Here is an 18,811-nt window from a genome sequence, read left to right as displayed (position 1 = left end):
TTTCTTTCTTTTTCTTTCTTTCTTTCTTTCTTTCTTTCTTTCTTTCTTTCTTTCTTTCTTTCTTTCTTTCTTTCTTTCTTTCTTTCTCTCTCTCTCTCTCTCTCTCTCTCTCTCTCTCTCTCTCTCTCTCTGTCTCTGTCTCTGTCTCTGTCTCTGTCTCTCTTTCACTCACTCACTCACTCACTCACTCACTCACTTTTTCTTAGCAGGTACCTTTTTGCCTAATGAAATCTCATATGGAATTGTATTATAGAAAATAAATGGAAGTGGAGTTCCTCTAATGGAAGTGAAAGTTGGGATTTGAAACCCTATCTGCCGGCCCCTTCCTTCCCTTGTGTTAAGATAAGGACCTGAGGCCAAGAGAGGGCCAATTATTCAGAATTATATAATCGTTTACCTAGGAAACATGGTAAAGATCATCTAGTCCAAAGGTTGTCACCTTTTTTCTGCTTCCATATGGTGGAGGCTTTCCTCTGCCCCATAAACAAAGGAAAGAAAGAAAGCCTGGTGAGAATCACACATCTAGTCAAGCCGTCCTTTTAGATGGAGGAACTGAGGTCCCAAGAGAAATGACCTGACCATCCATATCAGTGCTGTGCTGGGAGCACCTGCATTGTGGAACCCAGCTCATTGCTGCTGCTTTATGCAGTTGTGCCTCAGACCTAACCCAGGGCCGCAGAGCATGGTGCAGTTATTCTTTATTAATTTCTGATTCAGAGCTAGAAGTTATTCTTAGTCTACTCAGTGGCTACTCTTTGCTTGTTTAAGTGTTGAAGTTGCTAGAAAGAGTAATGTGTTTGGAAATTGGGACATCAGATGCCATTCTAAATCTCTCATTCAAACTTGTGGCTCCAGATTTATAAATGAATTTGCTGTACAGGACACCCCCTAGTGGCCTAATTTTATAACCACAACTTGCATTTTATTAAATATACTATTTTAAGGATCAGTGCCTTAATGAGTCACTGTTATGGATGATGATTAGTTAACCTCAGGTATATGAGAATGATTTTTTCAAAAAAGGGTTGAGAATCACTGTTCTAAGTATTTCTTAAAATATACTTCTTTCCTCTTAATTCATGCTCAATAAATTGTCTTTTGGTTCTAGAGATGTTTGTTAATCCTAACTATGAAGTTTTATTTTAACATCAATTTGGAACCATTTTCCCAAAGATCAGTGGATTTGTCAAACTAGCTGAGTAATCCTACTGCATATAAACCACTATTATAGCTCTAAGCAATTTTTATTTTTTTTCTCTAATATATAGATGCCTGATGGATTTTCCATGTAAAAACTGCTTCATAACAATTGTTATATAATTCTAGAATATTTCATACACATTTGTAATCAGGGATACAACTTTTAATAAAATGGTTACTTCATCTAATTTCTCCCAGCTTCTACTTAGTTCATCTCCTTAGACTTTTCAGAGAATCAGTTGTTGGAAGAAAAAAGTATGCTATGTAGATTTTGTTCACTTAATTAATGTGAGCCAAATCATAAAGCATCAAGAGAATGGTGATAAAGTTCCAGAAAAGGGTAATTTTCTGCTGATGGCCTTCTTGGAGATGATTAATATTCTATTGTATAACTGCTATTACCATTCAATTAGCATTATTTCTGAAGCCAAATAGGGCTCCTGGCTATGAAAGGGGATTTTTTTTTAATATAAGTCCTGCCTGTTAAAAGAAATGGTTTGTTTTTTCTTTCTTTCTCTTTTCTTTTTTAGCAGTTGCAGACCTGCAGAGGATGTTTCCCACCCCTCCTTCTTTGGAACAGCACCCTGCATTTTCTCCTGTGATGAATTATAAAGACGGAATCAGTTCAGAGACAGCGACTGCACTAGGCATGATGGAGAGCCCTATGGTCAGTATGGTTTCAACACAACTCACTGAATTCAAAATGGAAGTGGAAGATGGGTTAGGAAGTCCCAAGCCAGAGGAAATAAAGGTAATTGCCAATATATTGATTTTACCATGCCAGGGTGGTTTTCAAGTGGATTCACTACCTCTTCTTAAAATAAGATTATCTATATGCTATGTATACATAAATTTCTAAGAATCCTCGGAATTGGATCGTGAGCTGTATTGCTCGCTATATTAGTTGTAGTGTCTTTTAATTAATCTAAAATGTTGGCATTAGCTTTTTCTACTGGTCGGATAAGATATTGAGTTATAATCATTTTTGTTACTACCGTGGTATGTCATAAGTCATTTACTAGTTTTATCACCAACCTCACTTTGTTCTTGCAGGACTTCTCATATGTGCACAGAGTTCCAGCTTTTCAACCTTTTGTGGGATCCTCCATGTTTGCTCCACTGAAGATGTTGCCGAGCCAATGCCTGCTACCTCTGAAGATACCTGATGCCTGTCTGTTTCGGCCTTCGTGGGCAGTCCCTCCTAAAATTGAACAGCTGCCCATGCCGCCTGCAGCCACTTTCATTAGAGATGGCTACAAGTATGTGCAGGGACTGCATCAAGTTATTTGCCATATTTAATGTGATTTATATCTCAATGAAATATTTCTTAAAAACAATGACAATGGCATATTATTTGAAACTTTTATTGGCCATTCATGTTTTTGTGCACATTTTGAGTTGAAATGTGCATTATTTGCTAAACTAAGTTTCTTGTACATGGAAAAATTAAGGTCATTTGTATATAGAGAGAATTGTGTTTATGCTCATTCAGTGTCTAGTAGCGTCTACCACAGAATCAGGCACTGGGTTGGAGTTGGTAATGCTTTGGGGTGGTGGCAGAGAGTACTTTATTTCATGTAAATTGATGATTTTAAATGTGTTTACTTAAGGCCCTTTAAAATAGATAATGTCTCTGTTACTGACCCCACAACATAGAAGAAAGCAGCAACAGGATGGTGATATGGTATGAGAGAAGGAAGAGGAGATGTTTATTGTAGCTCAGACAAATTTCATACTGTCTAGAAAATAATTCTAAATCAACAATGTAGAATCAGTTTCTTATATGATTAATAATTTATAAATAAAATAAAATAAATTTCCATAATAAAATAAAAGGCCATAAACTCAAATGTCTGTCAGGACCAGGTAAGCAATATGGGCATGAAATGGACTAGATAAAGCAAAAGACTTGGCACTATTGAGGCTCAGTGTCATTGTGAGGACTGTGAGGGACAGTAGGCCTAAGCAGGATCTATGATGAACTGTTGAGAATATGTCCCATTTAAAGGGACACTTGCTACTCAGTTGCGGCAAGTTGTTCAGGCAGGAATATGAGAGACCAAAGATCTGGATTTGCATGTAAATTTCCTTTTTTAAAAATGTTGAAAATTAATTCAGAGTTGTATTTTAGGAACCAATAAGACAAATTTGTGGCCCAGATTCAGTCTGAGGGGTACTTATTCGTGACCTCATATAAAACCATCTTGATAAAAGCAACTTTAATGTCATAAACAGGTTTTATGCTTGTGTATGTAAAGTCAGTGTTGAAATGAAAAACTGTGACGGAGAAGTAGTATAGAAGAACGCTAGACCTGGGAAGGTATAACTCTAGATTCCTGCCTTTTCTGTTTATTCTGTGTATGACCTTAAATGACTATTTTACTTCAGTCTTCCTTTCTTTAAAACGGGATAATGCTGTCCTACTTCCCATACAAATTTCTTGAAAGGCTTTAGCAACAACGGTTGTGGAAGTACTGTGGAAATAACAACTCACAACAGTCTGAAAGAGTGTACTCAGAAGCGCGCTGGATGTGAGCGCCCAGCTTGTTTTCTGTTGCTGCGCTCCAGTTCTAGCTTATTTAATTATAGACTGGTACTGTACAGCTGGCGCAGCCAGCACAGGAGAGGTTAGCACGCCATTCGTAAATAGTGCAGCAGCTTCCGAAACCCATTCACCAGTTTAATCTCTTATACATACAGGCTCCTCAAAAAAAGTGACATGCACCTTTTGCTGTATGATCGTTTAAATAATAAATAATTTACATTATTATTTAGATCTATTAAATCTATATTTGCCATCCAAAGATTCTTGGTATTCTAAACTGGCACTGTTTCTGTAACTTGCTGTGATGAAGGAAATGTTTTGTATCTGCATACTCCAACGTAGCATCTATTGCTGTCTTGTCGTAGCTGTGTACCACCGAACATATGGCTAGTTGAGATCAAGGCTGATTTTTCGTTTTATTTAAATTAATTTAAATTTAGCACATGGAGCTAGTGGCTACCTTATTGGACACACAGTTCTAGACGATTAGAAATCCTCCCACTGTGGTGTCCCCTCACCCTGGGCACCCCTCACCTGTCACACTTAGCACACCAGCACTCACTTGCATGATGCGTGTCATACTTGCTGTGAGCTGACTTCCTCTTTTTCACTGTTGAATATCCAGCACCTAGCATAGGGTTAGTACTCAGTTCATTTTTATTACTACCTAGGGAGCAATTTAATTATTTAGGTTTTTGGTTAGTAGTCATAGTTTCTTTTCTGATCTGAACTGCATAATAATTTTAGGGTTTTGTAAAACAGGAAGATTTGAAAGGAGTCCAATTAGAGTAAAGATCATTATTACACACATTATTTTGGTCTCTGAGATAGCAGCGATTGCTGATCACGGTTTCTGGGTCATTTTTTTATCTGTCCTCAAAGGTGCCCCTGTGCCTCGGATTTTAAATTTCTTTACAGTGCCTGATTTGGATTTTCAGGCTGGTAGTTTAGGCACAACTAATTTAAAAATCACAAGAAAATTATTTGAAGAGCTGTTACTTTATGACATTCTTATTTCAAATTATAAGTGAATGAATATGTAGTTTATTGGATGAATGTTAGTTTAAGCACATTATTAATATATTTCAAAAGGATATTAAGTATTAAACAAATCTGTGTTCTTTTGATATTTTCAAATTGGAAAGAATAGTCTCATATGCTATTTTATATGTATGTCAAGAAAATTTTCTACAATAATAAAACAACAGAACGTTGCAGATACTGTTTTCTATGTAGCTATTCCAAAATGAAGTGACTGCTTATGAGAAAAAATAGATAACACAATGTGATTAGTCTCTGAGAACTAAAAATAATTGTGCTATAGGTAAGGCATAGCATATTGAAAATTAATAAGCGAACTAGAATTGCCTGCCACCCCGCAGAAATTTCTTGCAGGTTTGGAAATTATAATACAATATGTGTACTTCTGTGCAACCATCTAATTAATACTAAAGCCTCATAGCAGCATATGTAATATTTGTATTAATTATAATGTAGTACTGGCCAATGGGTTTCTTAAAATAGAATTCCCTCGTGGTCACACATTACTATTAAAATGCAAGCCTAGATAGGACTGCATTTTGAAAGTTAGAAAAATGTTAAATTTTCATGTGCATTTGATTATAACTACTTTAGAATCATATAGATTATAGCCTCAGAGAACAAGTACGCTGGCAGACTTTCAATTCGAAAAATGACAAAAATGTAATTGCAAATTAGATGGAAATTTCATCTGTGGTCTGCTAGCTAATTTAGCGTTTGAACTTATGTGTTAAAGTTCCATCTAGTAGTTACAGTATTTCAAAATTACACTGACTCAACTCAGCATCATGTTTTCTTGTGAAAATTATAAAAGTTACTTCAAAAGGTTAAGATGAGGATTTCTTAAAAGTGGAATGAGTAGAAGAAAGTGCTATATTGATTTATTCTTCATACCTTGCTGCTTGCTTTTCCACATACTGCACTGACTGCTTTGAATCTTTTTTTTTTTTTTTTTTTTTTTTTTTTTTTTAAGAGAAAATTGAGTATACCAAGTGACAGCACACATGAATGATAAGAAAGGCACATGCCAGGTTGGGGGTGGTTATGTGTGTGTTCCATCATCCGTGACAGGCCTCTGATTCTCACTTGGTGCTGTCTGTTCGTTGCAGTAATGTGCCTAGCGTCGGGAGCCTAGCAGATCCAGACTATCTGAACACACCACAGATGAACACACCGGTGACGCTGAACAGCGCTGCCCCAGCCAGCAACAGTGGAGCAGGAGTTTTGCCATCTCCAGCAACACCCCGCTTCTCTGTCCCCACACCACGAACCCCCAGGACCCCAAGAACTCCCAGAGGCGGGGGCACTGCCAGTGGTCAAGGGTCTGTTAAATATGACAGCACCGATCAGGGGTCACCAGCCTCTACTCCCTCTACCACGCGGCCCCTTAACTCTGTGGAGCCTGCCACCATGCAGCCAATTCCTGAAGCCCATAGTCTCTATGTCACCCTGATTCTCTCCGATTCTGTGATGAATATCTTTAAAGACAGAAACTTTGACAGCTGTTGCATCTGTGCCTGCAACATGAACATCAAAGGGGCAGATGTCGGGCTTTACATCCCCGATTCTTCCAATGAGGACCAGTACCGCTGTACCTGTGGGTTTAGTGCGATTATGAATCGCAAACTTGGCTACAATTCGGGACTCTTCCTGGAAGATGAGTTGGATATTTTTGGGAAGAATTCTGATATTGGTCAGGCTGCGGAGAGGCGCTTAATGATGTGTCAGACCACCTTCCTTCCTCAGGTGGAAGGAGCCAGAAAACCCCAGGAGCCACCTATAAGCCTTCTCCTCCTCCTCCAGAATCAACACACTCAACCTTTTGCTTCACTCAGTTTCCTGGATTACATTTCCTCTAACAACCGCCAAACTCTTCCCTGTGTAAGCTGGAGTTACGACCGGGTGCAAGCAGATAACAACGATTACTGGACGGAATGCTTTAATGCCTTGGAGCAGGGCCGGCAGTACGTGGATAACCCCACAGGTGGAAGGGTGGATGAGGCGCTGGTGAGAAGCGCCACCGTGCACGCGTGGCCTCACAGCAACGGTGGGTGTCTCAGGGGACAAACTTGCTTTGAAGGTTATCCTGGGCTAACTCTCAGGCTTTCTTTACTTCACTATATGGCAACATTTTGAACTTTATGTCTTTTTAAAAAAAAAAAAAAAAAAGACAACTAAAGTGAGAGCTATATCGATGTCATCCTAAATTTAAGGACTGGGGAAATGTCTGATGCTGAAACACCTTTGGAGAGGAGTTATTATTTTGTGAAAGTTTCCTCCTGCGTGAATTCATGGAGGCAGCTCCCAGTGGAAACCTGCGACTGCCGGGTAACCGGAGTGGCCAGGAGTATGCAGACCAGTACCTTGCACGCTCTTTCGTGTTTCAGTCCACTCAGGCAAGGTCAGATTGTCGTGACACTTCCTCCGTAGAGCCTTCCGCCCAGTTCCAGAGTGTTTTCTCCTTCCTCTGGTTTCCCAGTATCTTCTCTCTCTCGTAACAGTCATCACATTTTACATTGTGTTGTGGTTACTGGAGTATGCCCTGGCTTTTTTATTACTAAAAGCTCCAATTGATAATTTTTGGAGTTGAGCTCTAAGAGTGCCCAGCAACTTACTATTCCCCTCCCTTATTGATTCACTATTGATAATGTGGTGCATCCCATAATATAAAATGGTGAATAAGAGGCAAGGTGCCTGCCCTCAGGGACTTTTTAATCTATGCTGGAAAGTGGACATTAATCAAATAATTACACAAATAAGGATATTATTACAAACCATTATAAATGGTGAAAGCATGGAGTAAGAGGGCCACCCTAGGCTAGAGGTCCTTGAAGAAGTGGTAACATTAGAAATCTCAACAGTGAGTCCAGATTAACTGTGTAAAGAGGAAAGGAAGGAATTGTGTCCCGGGCAGAAGGAGCGGCAAGTTTGAAGGCCCAGAGTTAGACAGAGCTTGGGGCCTTCAAAAAACTGAGAGGCTTGGCGGCCAGCAGGGTCTCAATTACCGGGAGCCTTTTGCGACATGCTGGGGATTAGGTCTTCATCCACAGAGCCCTTACAGGTCATTGATGGGATTTATGAAGAAGCATTGACATCAAATTTGTGTAGTAAAAGAAAAAAATGTACTCTGATTATACTGTGGGCTGTGGATTAGAAAATGGCAGGAGTGGATCTGGGGAGACAAGGAGGGTATTGTAGGAGACCAAATAAGAAACAACAGTGTGGCTTAGTGTCCTAGCAAAGAAAATGGAAAAGAAATGGAAACGTTCAAGAGATGTTTAGGATGTATTACTGCAGGACTTGATAATGGGTTGAACTTGGGGATCAGGGAGAGCAAGATGTTAAGGAAGACACCCAGGTTTGTGACCTGTATACCTGGATAGACAGTGGTGTTGTTCAAAGATAGGTGTACTGGAGGAAGACCAGGTCTGAGGAGGAAGTTCACAAAGTGAGTTTTGAAAGTTTTAAAGATCCCTTTTGAGACATCTAGGTTAAAGATGTCAGGCAGACACTTGGGACTTCATGGGCCTGGAGTTCAGGGGAAAGGGAATGGTTGGCAGATAGATAAGTCAGAGGCACAGAGGAGAAGGAAAGGTCACTGAGGAGGAGGGGGAGGTATGGAACGAGAAGAGGGCCTGGGACAGAGCTTTGTGGAATTCTACCCTGTAACCAAGTTTCAGGAAAGAGAGAGTGGTCAACAAGCTTTAGGATGCAGCTGAGCTTTTAAGGTGAGGATTAAACATGCCTTTTGACCTTAGAGCTGCTTCTGTAAACAGTGGGAGCAGAAGCCAGGCTGGAGGGATTATGTGAATGAAACATGGACCCTGCTTCTGAACAGCTCTCAGTCTTGTGTGGGAGATGGTTATATAAGCTTCTTAAATATAGTCGGAAGTCTGGAATAATAAAAGTACGTCCAGAGGACAAAGATCAGTGGTGTTGGGAATGACGAGCATTTTCTGAGTAGGCCAAGCAGGGAGACTTCTTGGAAGTGGAGATGCCTAAGGAAGTGGTCAAGAGTTATACTCATTTTTAAAACTGATTAGTTTTAAGCACAGTGCCTTGTACTTATCAGGCCTTTAATTAATGTCTCCTGGATGAATTTATGAATTAAAGGAAGTGCAGTATTTCCCCTAAAGAAATGTGGGTGATCATCTTAGGTGGTTCCTTCTCCTAGATAGTGGCCTTCAGACAGAAAAGCAGTATGTGTGGGAAGATCAGTAGTGTCATCTTTGGATATGAAGAATAGCACATTTTATTGCAGGGGTGGTATGGGTTCCGAATTCAGACGTTTCAAAGTACCAGACAGATAATGTAAACGAATGTTGTGGGGAGCCAGATTTGCAAAAAGCATTGCCCTAAATAAATTGCGTCCTTTCCCAACACTTTGTTCTGTATGCCCAGGAATAGAATTAACAAAGAATTATGTCTGCTTTTAATCTGGTTCTCTTGGTTTGTCATTTTCCTACTTTTGATAGAGCCGTGGGTACAAGAAGTACTTTACTGTTTTCTTTATTATAAGAAAAAAAGAAGCACAGGCTTGAAGGTAAAGACGATTCGCACTGCTTCAGCCTCAGGCAGGCAGCAGAGCAGGGACCATGGGGAGCTGTCTGAAGGGGACAGCTGCTCCCGGGCTCCAACAGGTGGAGGTTATGCAGGAATATGGGTCTCAGCCCCAGGGTTGCAAGGTCTCCCAGTTTTTCAAGAGAAGCTAGAAATCCAGACTTGTATATGAAATTTCCTGGAGAGACTCATTTCACCACCCGCCCCCCCCCCAAAAAAAAACCCAACAACAATAACAGCAAACACTGTGGGCCACCAATCTGCAACCTATTTGATTTAAGGACTTACCTAAAAATGTCTTAAGAACGCTAAGCAGATTGCATTGGCAGATAAATCTTAGATTTCTATCCATGTCCCTTTCCTAATCCACTAGAAAAGTAAGAGTAAGGAAAGGTCTTCAGGAACCCAGCTGTGCAGATTCATATCTGATCACCTCAGCTTAATTAGCTCTTCAGATCTTTTTGCGAATTTGATGAGCATTATGGACCTTCTCCCCTGGTGAAAACAGATAATGTTCATGCATGCACAGTTCTGCATAACAATTCCGAGAGTTTTCAGATTCTAGGTTAAGAACCCCTCCTGATAGCTGGAAGAATATTTGTGCTGAAACCATGAATCCCTTACCTTCCTCTCTATACAGATGACTTTCAGTCCTGTCGTTGATTCTGTTGTGTTTTCGTGTGCCTCTACTCGCATGGAAGGTGTTCTTTCTCTTTATGCATTTTGTATTTTGTGAAAATATTTTACATTAAGAGCATTTTTTAAAGTCTTAAAACGCTTCTATTTAAGTTCCTTTTTCCCACTCATATATTTAAACCATTGATATTTGTAAATCAAAGTAATAATTAAGAAACTTTTGCACCTCTTATGAGCAAACTTGGAAATGGGTTTGTATGATTTTAAAACATCAGACCTTTCTATCTTTCCTCTTTTAAGCAGTTCTACAGTTAACCTCTTTATATAGAGTACCCTATTTTCCCTTTTTTTATTTCCAATAATAAATTATTTTTTCCATTTTAGAAGAATATCTCTCCTCCTGACTTGTAAGTCAAGTATTTTAGCATCTACTAAAAATAGAATCTGCCGCCAATAATGTCTTTGTCATGGACTATAGCTGAGGCCCAAAATGATGGCAAGAAAGATGAGAGTGCTAATCCACTTTTATGATCTCTGTTCCCTTTCATTTATTTTCTGTTCCAGTGCTAGACATCAGCATGCTTTCCTCCCAGGATGTGGTCCGTATGCTGTTGTCCCTGCAGCCCTTTCTCCAAGATGCCATCCAAAAGAAACGCACGGGCAGGACCTGGGAGAATATCCAGCATGTGCAGGGACCACTCACCTGGCAGCAGTTCCACAAAATGGCAGGACGGGGGACCTATGGTAGACTCTTTTCCCTGTTTGAATTCCTTCTGATTTTTCCATTCCATAAAAAAGCAGCTTGAGTTACTGTCAAGTGTTTGCTTCACTGACAAAATCTCTTTCTTCATGACTATTAAGTTACATAATCTCTTTGTTTTCCTAAAGTCAGTGTTGGTGTTACGTTTTCTTAACATTCTTGGCATAATGAAAGTAAATGAGGAAAATAATCCTTAAGTAGCGTATTTATTAGATTCTCATCTTCCTGATCCTCATTGTGTTTTCATTTGGGTGAACTTCCGAACTAGTCACCTTTTTCGTAGTCAGGATTATAATGCTGATCTTAAAGGAAGTTACGTAGTGCTACTTGGAAATCTAACTTCTAAGTTATTCTAGACTACCTTCTGATTTTATTCAACCTTTAGAACCATATTCCAACTCATTTAATTAAGGTTTTCATCAGGGGATATTTAATTAGAGGATTCAAAGACTACTTTAAGATATCATATTAACCTACAATGAAATTTCTGATGCCAGGATTCACACTAATGCACCAGGAACTTCTGAATTGTTCAGGTGGTGGGAAACGGGCTCTCAAGCACCTTCCTAAACTGCAGTGTTGTTTTAGGTTCAGAAGAATCTCCTGAGCCGTTACCCATCCCCACCCTGCTGGTCGGCTGTGATAAGGACTTTCTCACCGTCTCGCCATTCTCCTTGCCGTTTTGGGAGAGGCTGTTGCTGGATCCATATGGGGGCCACCGTGACGTTGCCTATATTGTGGTGTGTCCAGAAAATGAGGCCTTGCTCGAAGGAGCCAAAACTTTCTTCAGGGACTTGAGCGCTGTGTATGAGGTGAGAAAGATGTGAGAACAGTTTTTATGACACGAGTCCTCAGATTGTTTCTAGTTACGATTAAATTTTAAAGAATAAATATCTTCAAAGTAGATCTCAAAGAAAATATGCAGATAGTTGGAGGATGAAGAAAAGAATTAAATTGGCAAGTTTTTCTGGAAGTAAATTGCTTTCCCATCTTGGCTTTATATTTTATTAGATTTAGAAGACTTTCCTCTACCAGCCTTACCACACTTCTTAAAATCCTGTCAGCTGTTTTCTGCCCATTTATGTGCTCGGGTTTAAAAGTATTGTTCACCAGGTTAAAGTGGCTCTTCAGAAGATGAGCTTTACAAAAAGAAAGCACATCTACCCTTTTGGGGGTGGGGGAAGAAAGGGAAAGTCCCTGAAAACAGTATAAAAATGTTTAGCTTGAAAATTTCTGAATCAGAAGATAAATTTAATGAATCATGTCCCTGTTGTTTTTATTTAAATTGCATTCATCTTAATACTAAAATTTTGATACAGATTAGTAATGTAATAACCATGATAATGTGATATCCAGGTAGATAATTTAAACATTTAGTATATAAATTTCTGTTACTTTTGAAAAATTAGAATCATGACTATCTTTGAAGAGGAAGTGTCACATTTCTTGTGCCAGAGTACATATATACTAAATTCTTTGTACTTTCTACTACTAACGTCTTTGTATTTGGCAAGATTAAATGAAATTAGTATTTATAGAGGGTTTCGAACTGTGACAGGCATATTATAAGCATTACAAATGTGGTTGAATTTCAAAAGTATTTTGTAACAGAACATTCACTGCCTATAAATACACAAGTACACATGAAATAGTAAACTTACATGTGGCTCCAAAGAAGTGAGGGGATGCTAATGTATGTGGTGATGGCATCAGTTAAGCCACTGAAGAAAATCCTTGAGTACAGTAATTTCCAAACAGTGCCTGGTCCATGGATGCGTAATAATACTACATCATACTTACCCTGACACAGAAAACTTTTCTAAGCAATTTTAAACCCTGGCTGTTCTCTTGAATGAAGCCTTCAGCATAAGTTACAAAACATAAAAGGCTTTTTAGATCTTAATTTTACTAGGATTGCTCATTTGGCGATATGACATACCTGCCGAAGGAGAATTCTTTGGGGCTAGGTAGTAAGCCTAGCAAGGTAGTCAGCTCTAGCAAGGGATAATAGTATGGGCCCTTCTGCTGGTGAACAGGTAGTTAAGTAGCTTGCTTTTGGCAGGTATATTAATTCTCTGCTATAAGCACCCATTCAGTGTCCTGGAGATTAATAACAGAAACTCATTGTGCTAAAACAACTATTTCTTTTTAAAAAATGATCAACACATCCAGTGCTTCAGTGGCCTCTGCTATTAGTGATCTCCAAATGTCTTAAACAATCTAACAGATGGCCCATAAAATTTTAATGTTATCTTATGGGAAAACATTATGAGTAGGGATTGCTTAGGAGATCTGAGTGGACATATGTCTCGGTCAGCTGTAGTAGGCAGGAATCTGGTTAGTCCTTTATTTGACCATCAGCGGTCAGGTGATGCTCCGCAATCTGCTCTCGTGCAGGAGGAATGGGCTGGCAAGCAGACACATTTATGTTTCTCCATGAGAAACATTAATTTTTCTCTAGAGGACCTAGTCCAGATTTTGGAGCATCAGATTGCAGTTTCAGGGTGCATGATAATTAATTACCAGCTTAGAATGTGGGTTTGGTTGCATGTGGTAATGATAAAAGAAAAAGGAAAATGCTTCCGTGTGGATGATAAAGAATCTCCCTCGCTAACGATATGTACCAAACAAAACAGTGGTTCCTTTTGTAAACAGTGATTTTGTTTGTGGTATCAGATGTGTAGGCTTGGCCAGCACAAGCCCATCTGCAAAGTGCTACGTGATGGGATCATGCGCGTGGGAAAGACCGTGGCACAGAAGCTAGCCGATGAGCTTGTGAGTGAGTGGTTTAACCAGCCGTGGAGCAGTGAGGAGAATGACAATCATTCCAGACTCAAACTTTATGCGCAAGTTTGCCGCCATCACCTAGGTAAGCGGGAATTTATTTGGCAAAGTAGAATTTGAGAAGTAAAATAGAAAATTGCTCCTCCCCTTCCACTTGTTAAGGTGCAACAGTAGGCTTCTGTTGTCTCAGGTAATGTTAGCATTCCATTACTGTATTTATTTACAACTATTTCTGCGTTCTAGGTAAATGCTAATTTTTATAAGCACATATATTCTTTAAAAGCTATTTAAAATTGCCTAAAGAAGTCATATCTAATTTACTCCACATTTTGAAAACTTAGCAGCATGACTTAGTATTAAGAGAATACTTAATTGCTTAATTTAAGAGAATCTTAATTTTAAGAGGATCTAAGACACTTGTAAAGCTGTATACCCGTGGGAGCATAATATACCAGGGTGGCTGTAGAATACGTGGCCTCTCATTTTTCAGCGAAGGCATATGGAATCAGTCTGAAAGGAAAATGTCACACACGATTAATTTTCTCTTCTTTTTTAAATAAGGTTCTTCTCCAGAACTTAAAATAAATAGTTCCATGTTCATTTCTATGTTTGCAGGGTATATAAGCGTATGTTCAACTGTGGAGATAGCATTTTGGGTATCGTAGCCAGAATATTGCAGCCTGATAGCATAATATTTAAAGTTAGCATTCCAAATTTCTGCTTGTCTAACACTGCAGAAAACCACTGAAGTCACCTCTCTGCATGTACTCTTTCAGCACCTTATTTAGCCACTCTGCAGCTCGATAGCAGCCTGTTGATACCACCTAAGTACCAGACCCCACCAGCAGCAGCACAGGGACAAGCTACTCCTGGGAATGCCGGGCCTTTAGCTTCAAATTCAGGATCAGCAGCTCCCACAGCTGGCAGCGCATTTAATCCCACCTCTAATGGCAGTTCTACAAACCCTGCAGCAAGTAGTTCCGCATCTGGTTCCTCTGTGCCACCGGTCTCATCATCTGCCTCTGCTCCCGTCGTTAACCAGATAAGCACTACCTCTTCGTCAGGATTCAGTGGTAGTGTTGGAGGACAGAACCCCAGCACTGGGGCCAGTTCCGCTGATAGAACGCAAGGGAACATAGGCTGCGGTGGAGACCCCGAGCCTGGGCAGAGCGCCTCTCAGCCCTCACAGGATGGACAAGAAAGGTACACGACTCACTGACTGAGATAAGACGCTTCAACTTAGATGCCTTATCTGCTCTTCTTCTGTACCCCTCTCTTCCCCTCAACCTCACGAGGCTCTAAATCCAGTAAAGTGCTCTATTTCTCTTCTTCCCGAGAGAAACAGCTGTCAGTCAACAGCTTCAGTGTTAAGAAATTTGAGACTTCTTATATCCGAATTTATAAACTTATTATTTTTAAACTTATTAGCTTCATAGTAAGCTGTTACTTTTATACTGATACTGTTATATGAATAATAGATGATACTAATAAGCTATTGCTGTTAATAGTATCGGAAAACATCTTTGTAGACTTTAGGCACAGGAAACACAGGGGAGTTGAAAAAGAAACCTCCCACTTTAGAGGCGCACACTGTCATTTTACACCTGTCTTGGTGCTAACTGGTAATACGATACATGTTAATGTTACATTTAATCTGTAATCATTATCCAGGGAGTTGATGTGCTCTAAAATTGATTTTGTTTTCTGTAATTTATGTTTATTTTGTGCATCTCATAAGTGACTTTTCTCTGCAGTGTTACAGAAAGGGAGAGAATAGGAATTCCCACGGAGCCCGACTCCGCAGATAGCCAAGCCTATCCTCCAGCTGTTGTCATTTACATGGTGGACCCATTCACTTACACTGCAGAGGAGGACTCCACTTCCGGAAACTTTTGGCTGTTGAGTTTGATGCGCTGCTACACAGAGATGCTGGATAATTTACCTGAGCATATGAGAAATTCTTTCATTCTCCAGGTAACTATTTGCAAGTTTATTTTTACTTTCATTGTTTTTATGAAAGTAAATACAAGTTATTGATTTTTTAAAAAAAATTGAAAGTCACAAAAACATTTTAAAAAATAATCATAATTGTGCCTTTAAGATCGATCCATCATTACCATGTTGGTATATTTCTAGCCTTTTTTTTGTATGTTTGTTTACATAGTTGAGATTATACTTTCAACATATTGTCTTTTTGTACTTAATGTTATTCATGAATGCTTTTCCATGTTATTTAAAATTCTCACAAACGAAATTTTTGATGACTGGATATCTTCCACATTTAACCATGCCTGCACAGTTAGATATTTAATTGCTTCCACTTTTTCACTATTATAAACAAAGCCATAACAAACGTCTTTATGTATAATCCCTTTTTCACACTTCAGGGCATTTCTTAAAGTGGATTCTTAGATATACATACTGATAAATATTGCCTGATTCCTTTCCAGAAAGGTTTTACTTACTTGCATGAATGAGCATGCCCGTTTTCACTGCCGCTCTTGCCAGCTTTACAGTGGAATAACTTTACATTTTTAAAAATAATTTAATAGGTGAAAAATGCTGCATTCGCTGTTTGGATTTTGTTGTATTGTCACTTTAAAGCTATCTTACAGAATTAAAAGTTTACTGGAATAGGTTTTTGATAGTTTTTTGCTGTTTTGAAGTTTGTGACGCAAATGATTAGACAGTAATTCCAAAAGTGCTGTGCATATTATGTATATATGAGAAATGTATCAAAAAGAAAGTTTTTAAATTTGGGAGCATCACAATAATAGAGAATTTACCCCTAAAATGGGAACAGGATAATTTCTAAGTGACAGTATAACTATTGCTGGTATACATTTAGAATATAGGATTTTATGTCACTAGGAGAAATTAAGAACGAGGTATTTATTTTAAGACTATAAAGTTTTCTCCCCCCATTCAAATTAAGGTTTCATGCCTTCCCATTTTCCAACTTTCTCATTATTACATTAAATCCCAGTTCTGTTTGTATTCCTGTCTGTAGATTGTGCCTTGCCAGTACATGCTGCAGACAATGAAGGATGAGCAAGTTTTCTACATTCAATACTTGAAGTCCATGGCATTTTCAGTGTACTGCCAGTGCAGGCGACCTCTGCCTACACAGATCCACATTAAATCTCTCACAGGGTTTGGGCCTGCCGCCAGCATTGAGATGACCCTCAAGAACCCGGAGGTAGGTAGCAGCCAGGCAGAAATTTCCAAAAAGAGATCTTTTATACTGAAGATGCGAGCCAGGCGAGTTGGTTGCGTGGTTTGTCTTCTACCTTTATGTAAGAGTAATCCTGAAGTTAAAATTGAAGAGCTACTTCACTGAACTTGTACATTTTTTTGAGAAAAGAGGCAGGCAAAGTCTTGCTTTTTTTCAACGTAGGACCTAAGGCAGCAACATACTGAGCACTTTGCTATATTCGTTTTTGTTCTCTCTTTTTTTGAGACTAATCTGTGTCTTCTCTTACTCTCTACCCTCCCCAGTTCGTTTCTCTCCTAGTACAGCAGTTGTATATGTGTTTATTCCATAAGGGCCCCTCAATTTCTGATGCACATTTTTACAGGGAGTTGCTTCCTCCTCTTGCTTCCTCCTCCTCTCGTCTTGGGGCTTCTGTATATATACAAATGCTTTTTCTCTCAGTCTTCTTAAACCTACTTCCACAGATATGTACCTCAAGGGGAGTCTTAAAACACCAGAGCCCCACATGTTTTAAATAAAAGTTCTTTTACTAATCACCTTATCCTGAAGATAGAGGTGTATAGGGCAGTGTTTAAAATGTTCAAAGCTTTCAAAAATCAGTTCCCACAACTTCATTGAACAGAAAATACCCATTAACAAAAGCCAGCAAATACCTTTTCATTATTAGAGAACTTAAAAACACCCAAAACTGCTGATTTTAGTTGGTTATGTAAGTTTTTTCTGGAAAACTCTATAAAATGCTTATCCCTTCTAGAACTAAAAGCTTAGACGTGAAAAAATGATGCAACTATAGATAATACTGCATTTGTTGTAACTTGGTTCAGGTCAGCTTGGTCCCAAGACGGGTAGCTACTTGGCTGACAACCTACTTTTATTCTGGGATTATATAAAATTTCTGCCTTTGGCAGTTTTAGGTTCAGTTTATTCTTTTGGATTTGTATTTTTCACTTTTGTAAGCAGTTCATCTATTTTCTCTATTAGTTTTTTCTAGAGTTGAAAAATAGTTTGCTTCTACTTGTTTCTTGTTTTGTCTCCAGAAATTATGAGTTATTGCTTTTCGTTGTAAACTTAGAATCTTTTAATTCTTTACTTCTTGTGGTTATTCTGCAGTTCAGATGCAGTCATTTCTTATGCTTTGGTAAGAAGTTATCACAATTTGAAATGATAACTGATAGTATTCTGCATTTTCATGGAGGAGAGTAAAGGCTGACTACTTATGTTAAGGTATCCTAAGACATTATGAAACATTTTAAAAGATTGTAACATACTGGCAGAACACCATTAGGAGTTCGTGAGGTAAAGTGAGGCTTAGATTAAAATAAATGGCAAACATATGCATTTTTCCCCCTTTGCTTTGGAATAAGAAGAGAGAAATCACTTGACTTTATTAAAAACAAAACAACCAAATGTTATACATATTTACTGAGATTTATACATTTTTATTTGCATTAAGGTAATGACTGTTTGCTAAATGCCGCCTCTCCGCCTCTCCCGCAGTCTACAGCTAGAATATTGCACTTCCGTTCAGTCTGTATAGCTGAGCATCTGCTGTGTGCCAGGCACTGTATTAGGTGACAGTGGTGAACCAAACAGCCAGGCCCCTGCTTCTCTACAGTGGCATAGTCTCATGCAAGCACATTTTCACATAAGAATGTATTTTAGTATTTGTCATGCAAGCTTTAGAAGAAATCCTGTCACTGGTATCATTTTTCATAGAACATCTAGCATCTCAGAACCAGAGTATGGGAATACTGTTTTACCTAGTGATTTATCTTTTGCATCTAAAATAGTTGACATTTGTGTGAACCTTTGGTTCACACAAAACTTTTTAGGCAACCTCAACTGGACTCTTAAAAAAAAAAGATTTATTAAGACATAATTCATATATAAAATTCATCCTTTTAAAAATTGTATCATTCAGTGATTTTTAGTTTATTCACAGAGTTGTACAACTGTCACTGCTATCTACCTTTGGAACATTTCATCAATCCAGAAAGAAACTTTATGCCTATTAGAAACCACACCTCATTTTCCCTTCCCCCAGCTCCTGGCAACCGCTAATCTACTTTCT

The 18,811-nt window shown here is 38.8% G+C and overlaps 1 protein-coding gene across 2 annotated transcripts in view; it reads left to right on the top strand.

The window, feature by feature from the left end:
• The window catches only part of MED13L (mediator complex subunit 13 like), a 262,490-nt gene that overhangs the window by 226,580 nt on the left and 17,099 nt on the right, over positions 1–18,811 (top strand). The window contains exons 15-23 of one of the 2 annotated variants that reach the window (XM_011355833.2): positions 1,734–1,951; positions 2,254–2,459; positions 5,896–6,833; positions 10,547–10,726; positions 11,331–11,554; positions 13,419–13,611; positions 14,303–14,729; positions 15,281–15,500; positions 16,537–16,725. In XM_011355833.2, the coding sequence (XP_011354135.2) occupies positions 1,734–1,951; positions 2,254–2,459; positions 5,896–6,833; positions 10,547–10,726; positions 11,331–11,554; positions 13,419–13,611; positions 14,303–14,729; positions 15,281–15,500; positions 16,537–16,725 (2,795 nt within the window). Of the gene's footprint in view, positions 1–1,730; positions 1,952–2,253; positions 2,460–5,895; positions 6,834–10,546; positions 10,727–11,330; positions 11,555–13,418; positions 13,612–14,302; positions 14,730–15,280; positions 15,501–16,536; positions 16,726–18,811 lie in introns of both variants that reach the window. The other variant, XM_023528246.1, reaches the window with a different exon arrangement.

Source organism: Pteropus vampyrus, unplaced genomic scaffold (genome assembly GCF_000151845.1).
Source record: "Pteropus vampyrus isolate Shadow unplaced genomic scaffold, Pvam_2.0 Scaffold23, whole genome shotgun sequence".
NCBI classification, from domain to species: domain Eukaryota; kingdom Metazoa; phylum Chordata; class Mammalia; order Chiroptera; family Pteropodidae; genus Pteropus; species Pteropus vampyrus.
Note: the sequence above shows the minus strand (reverse complement) of the source record. Positions and strands in the feature narration are given on the sequence as shown.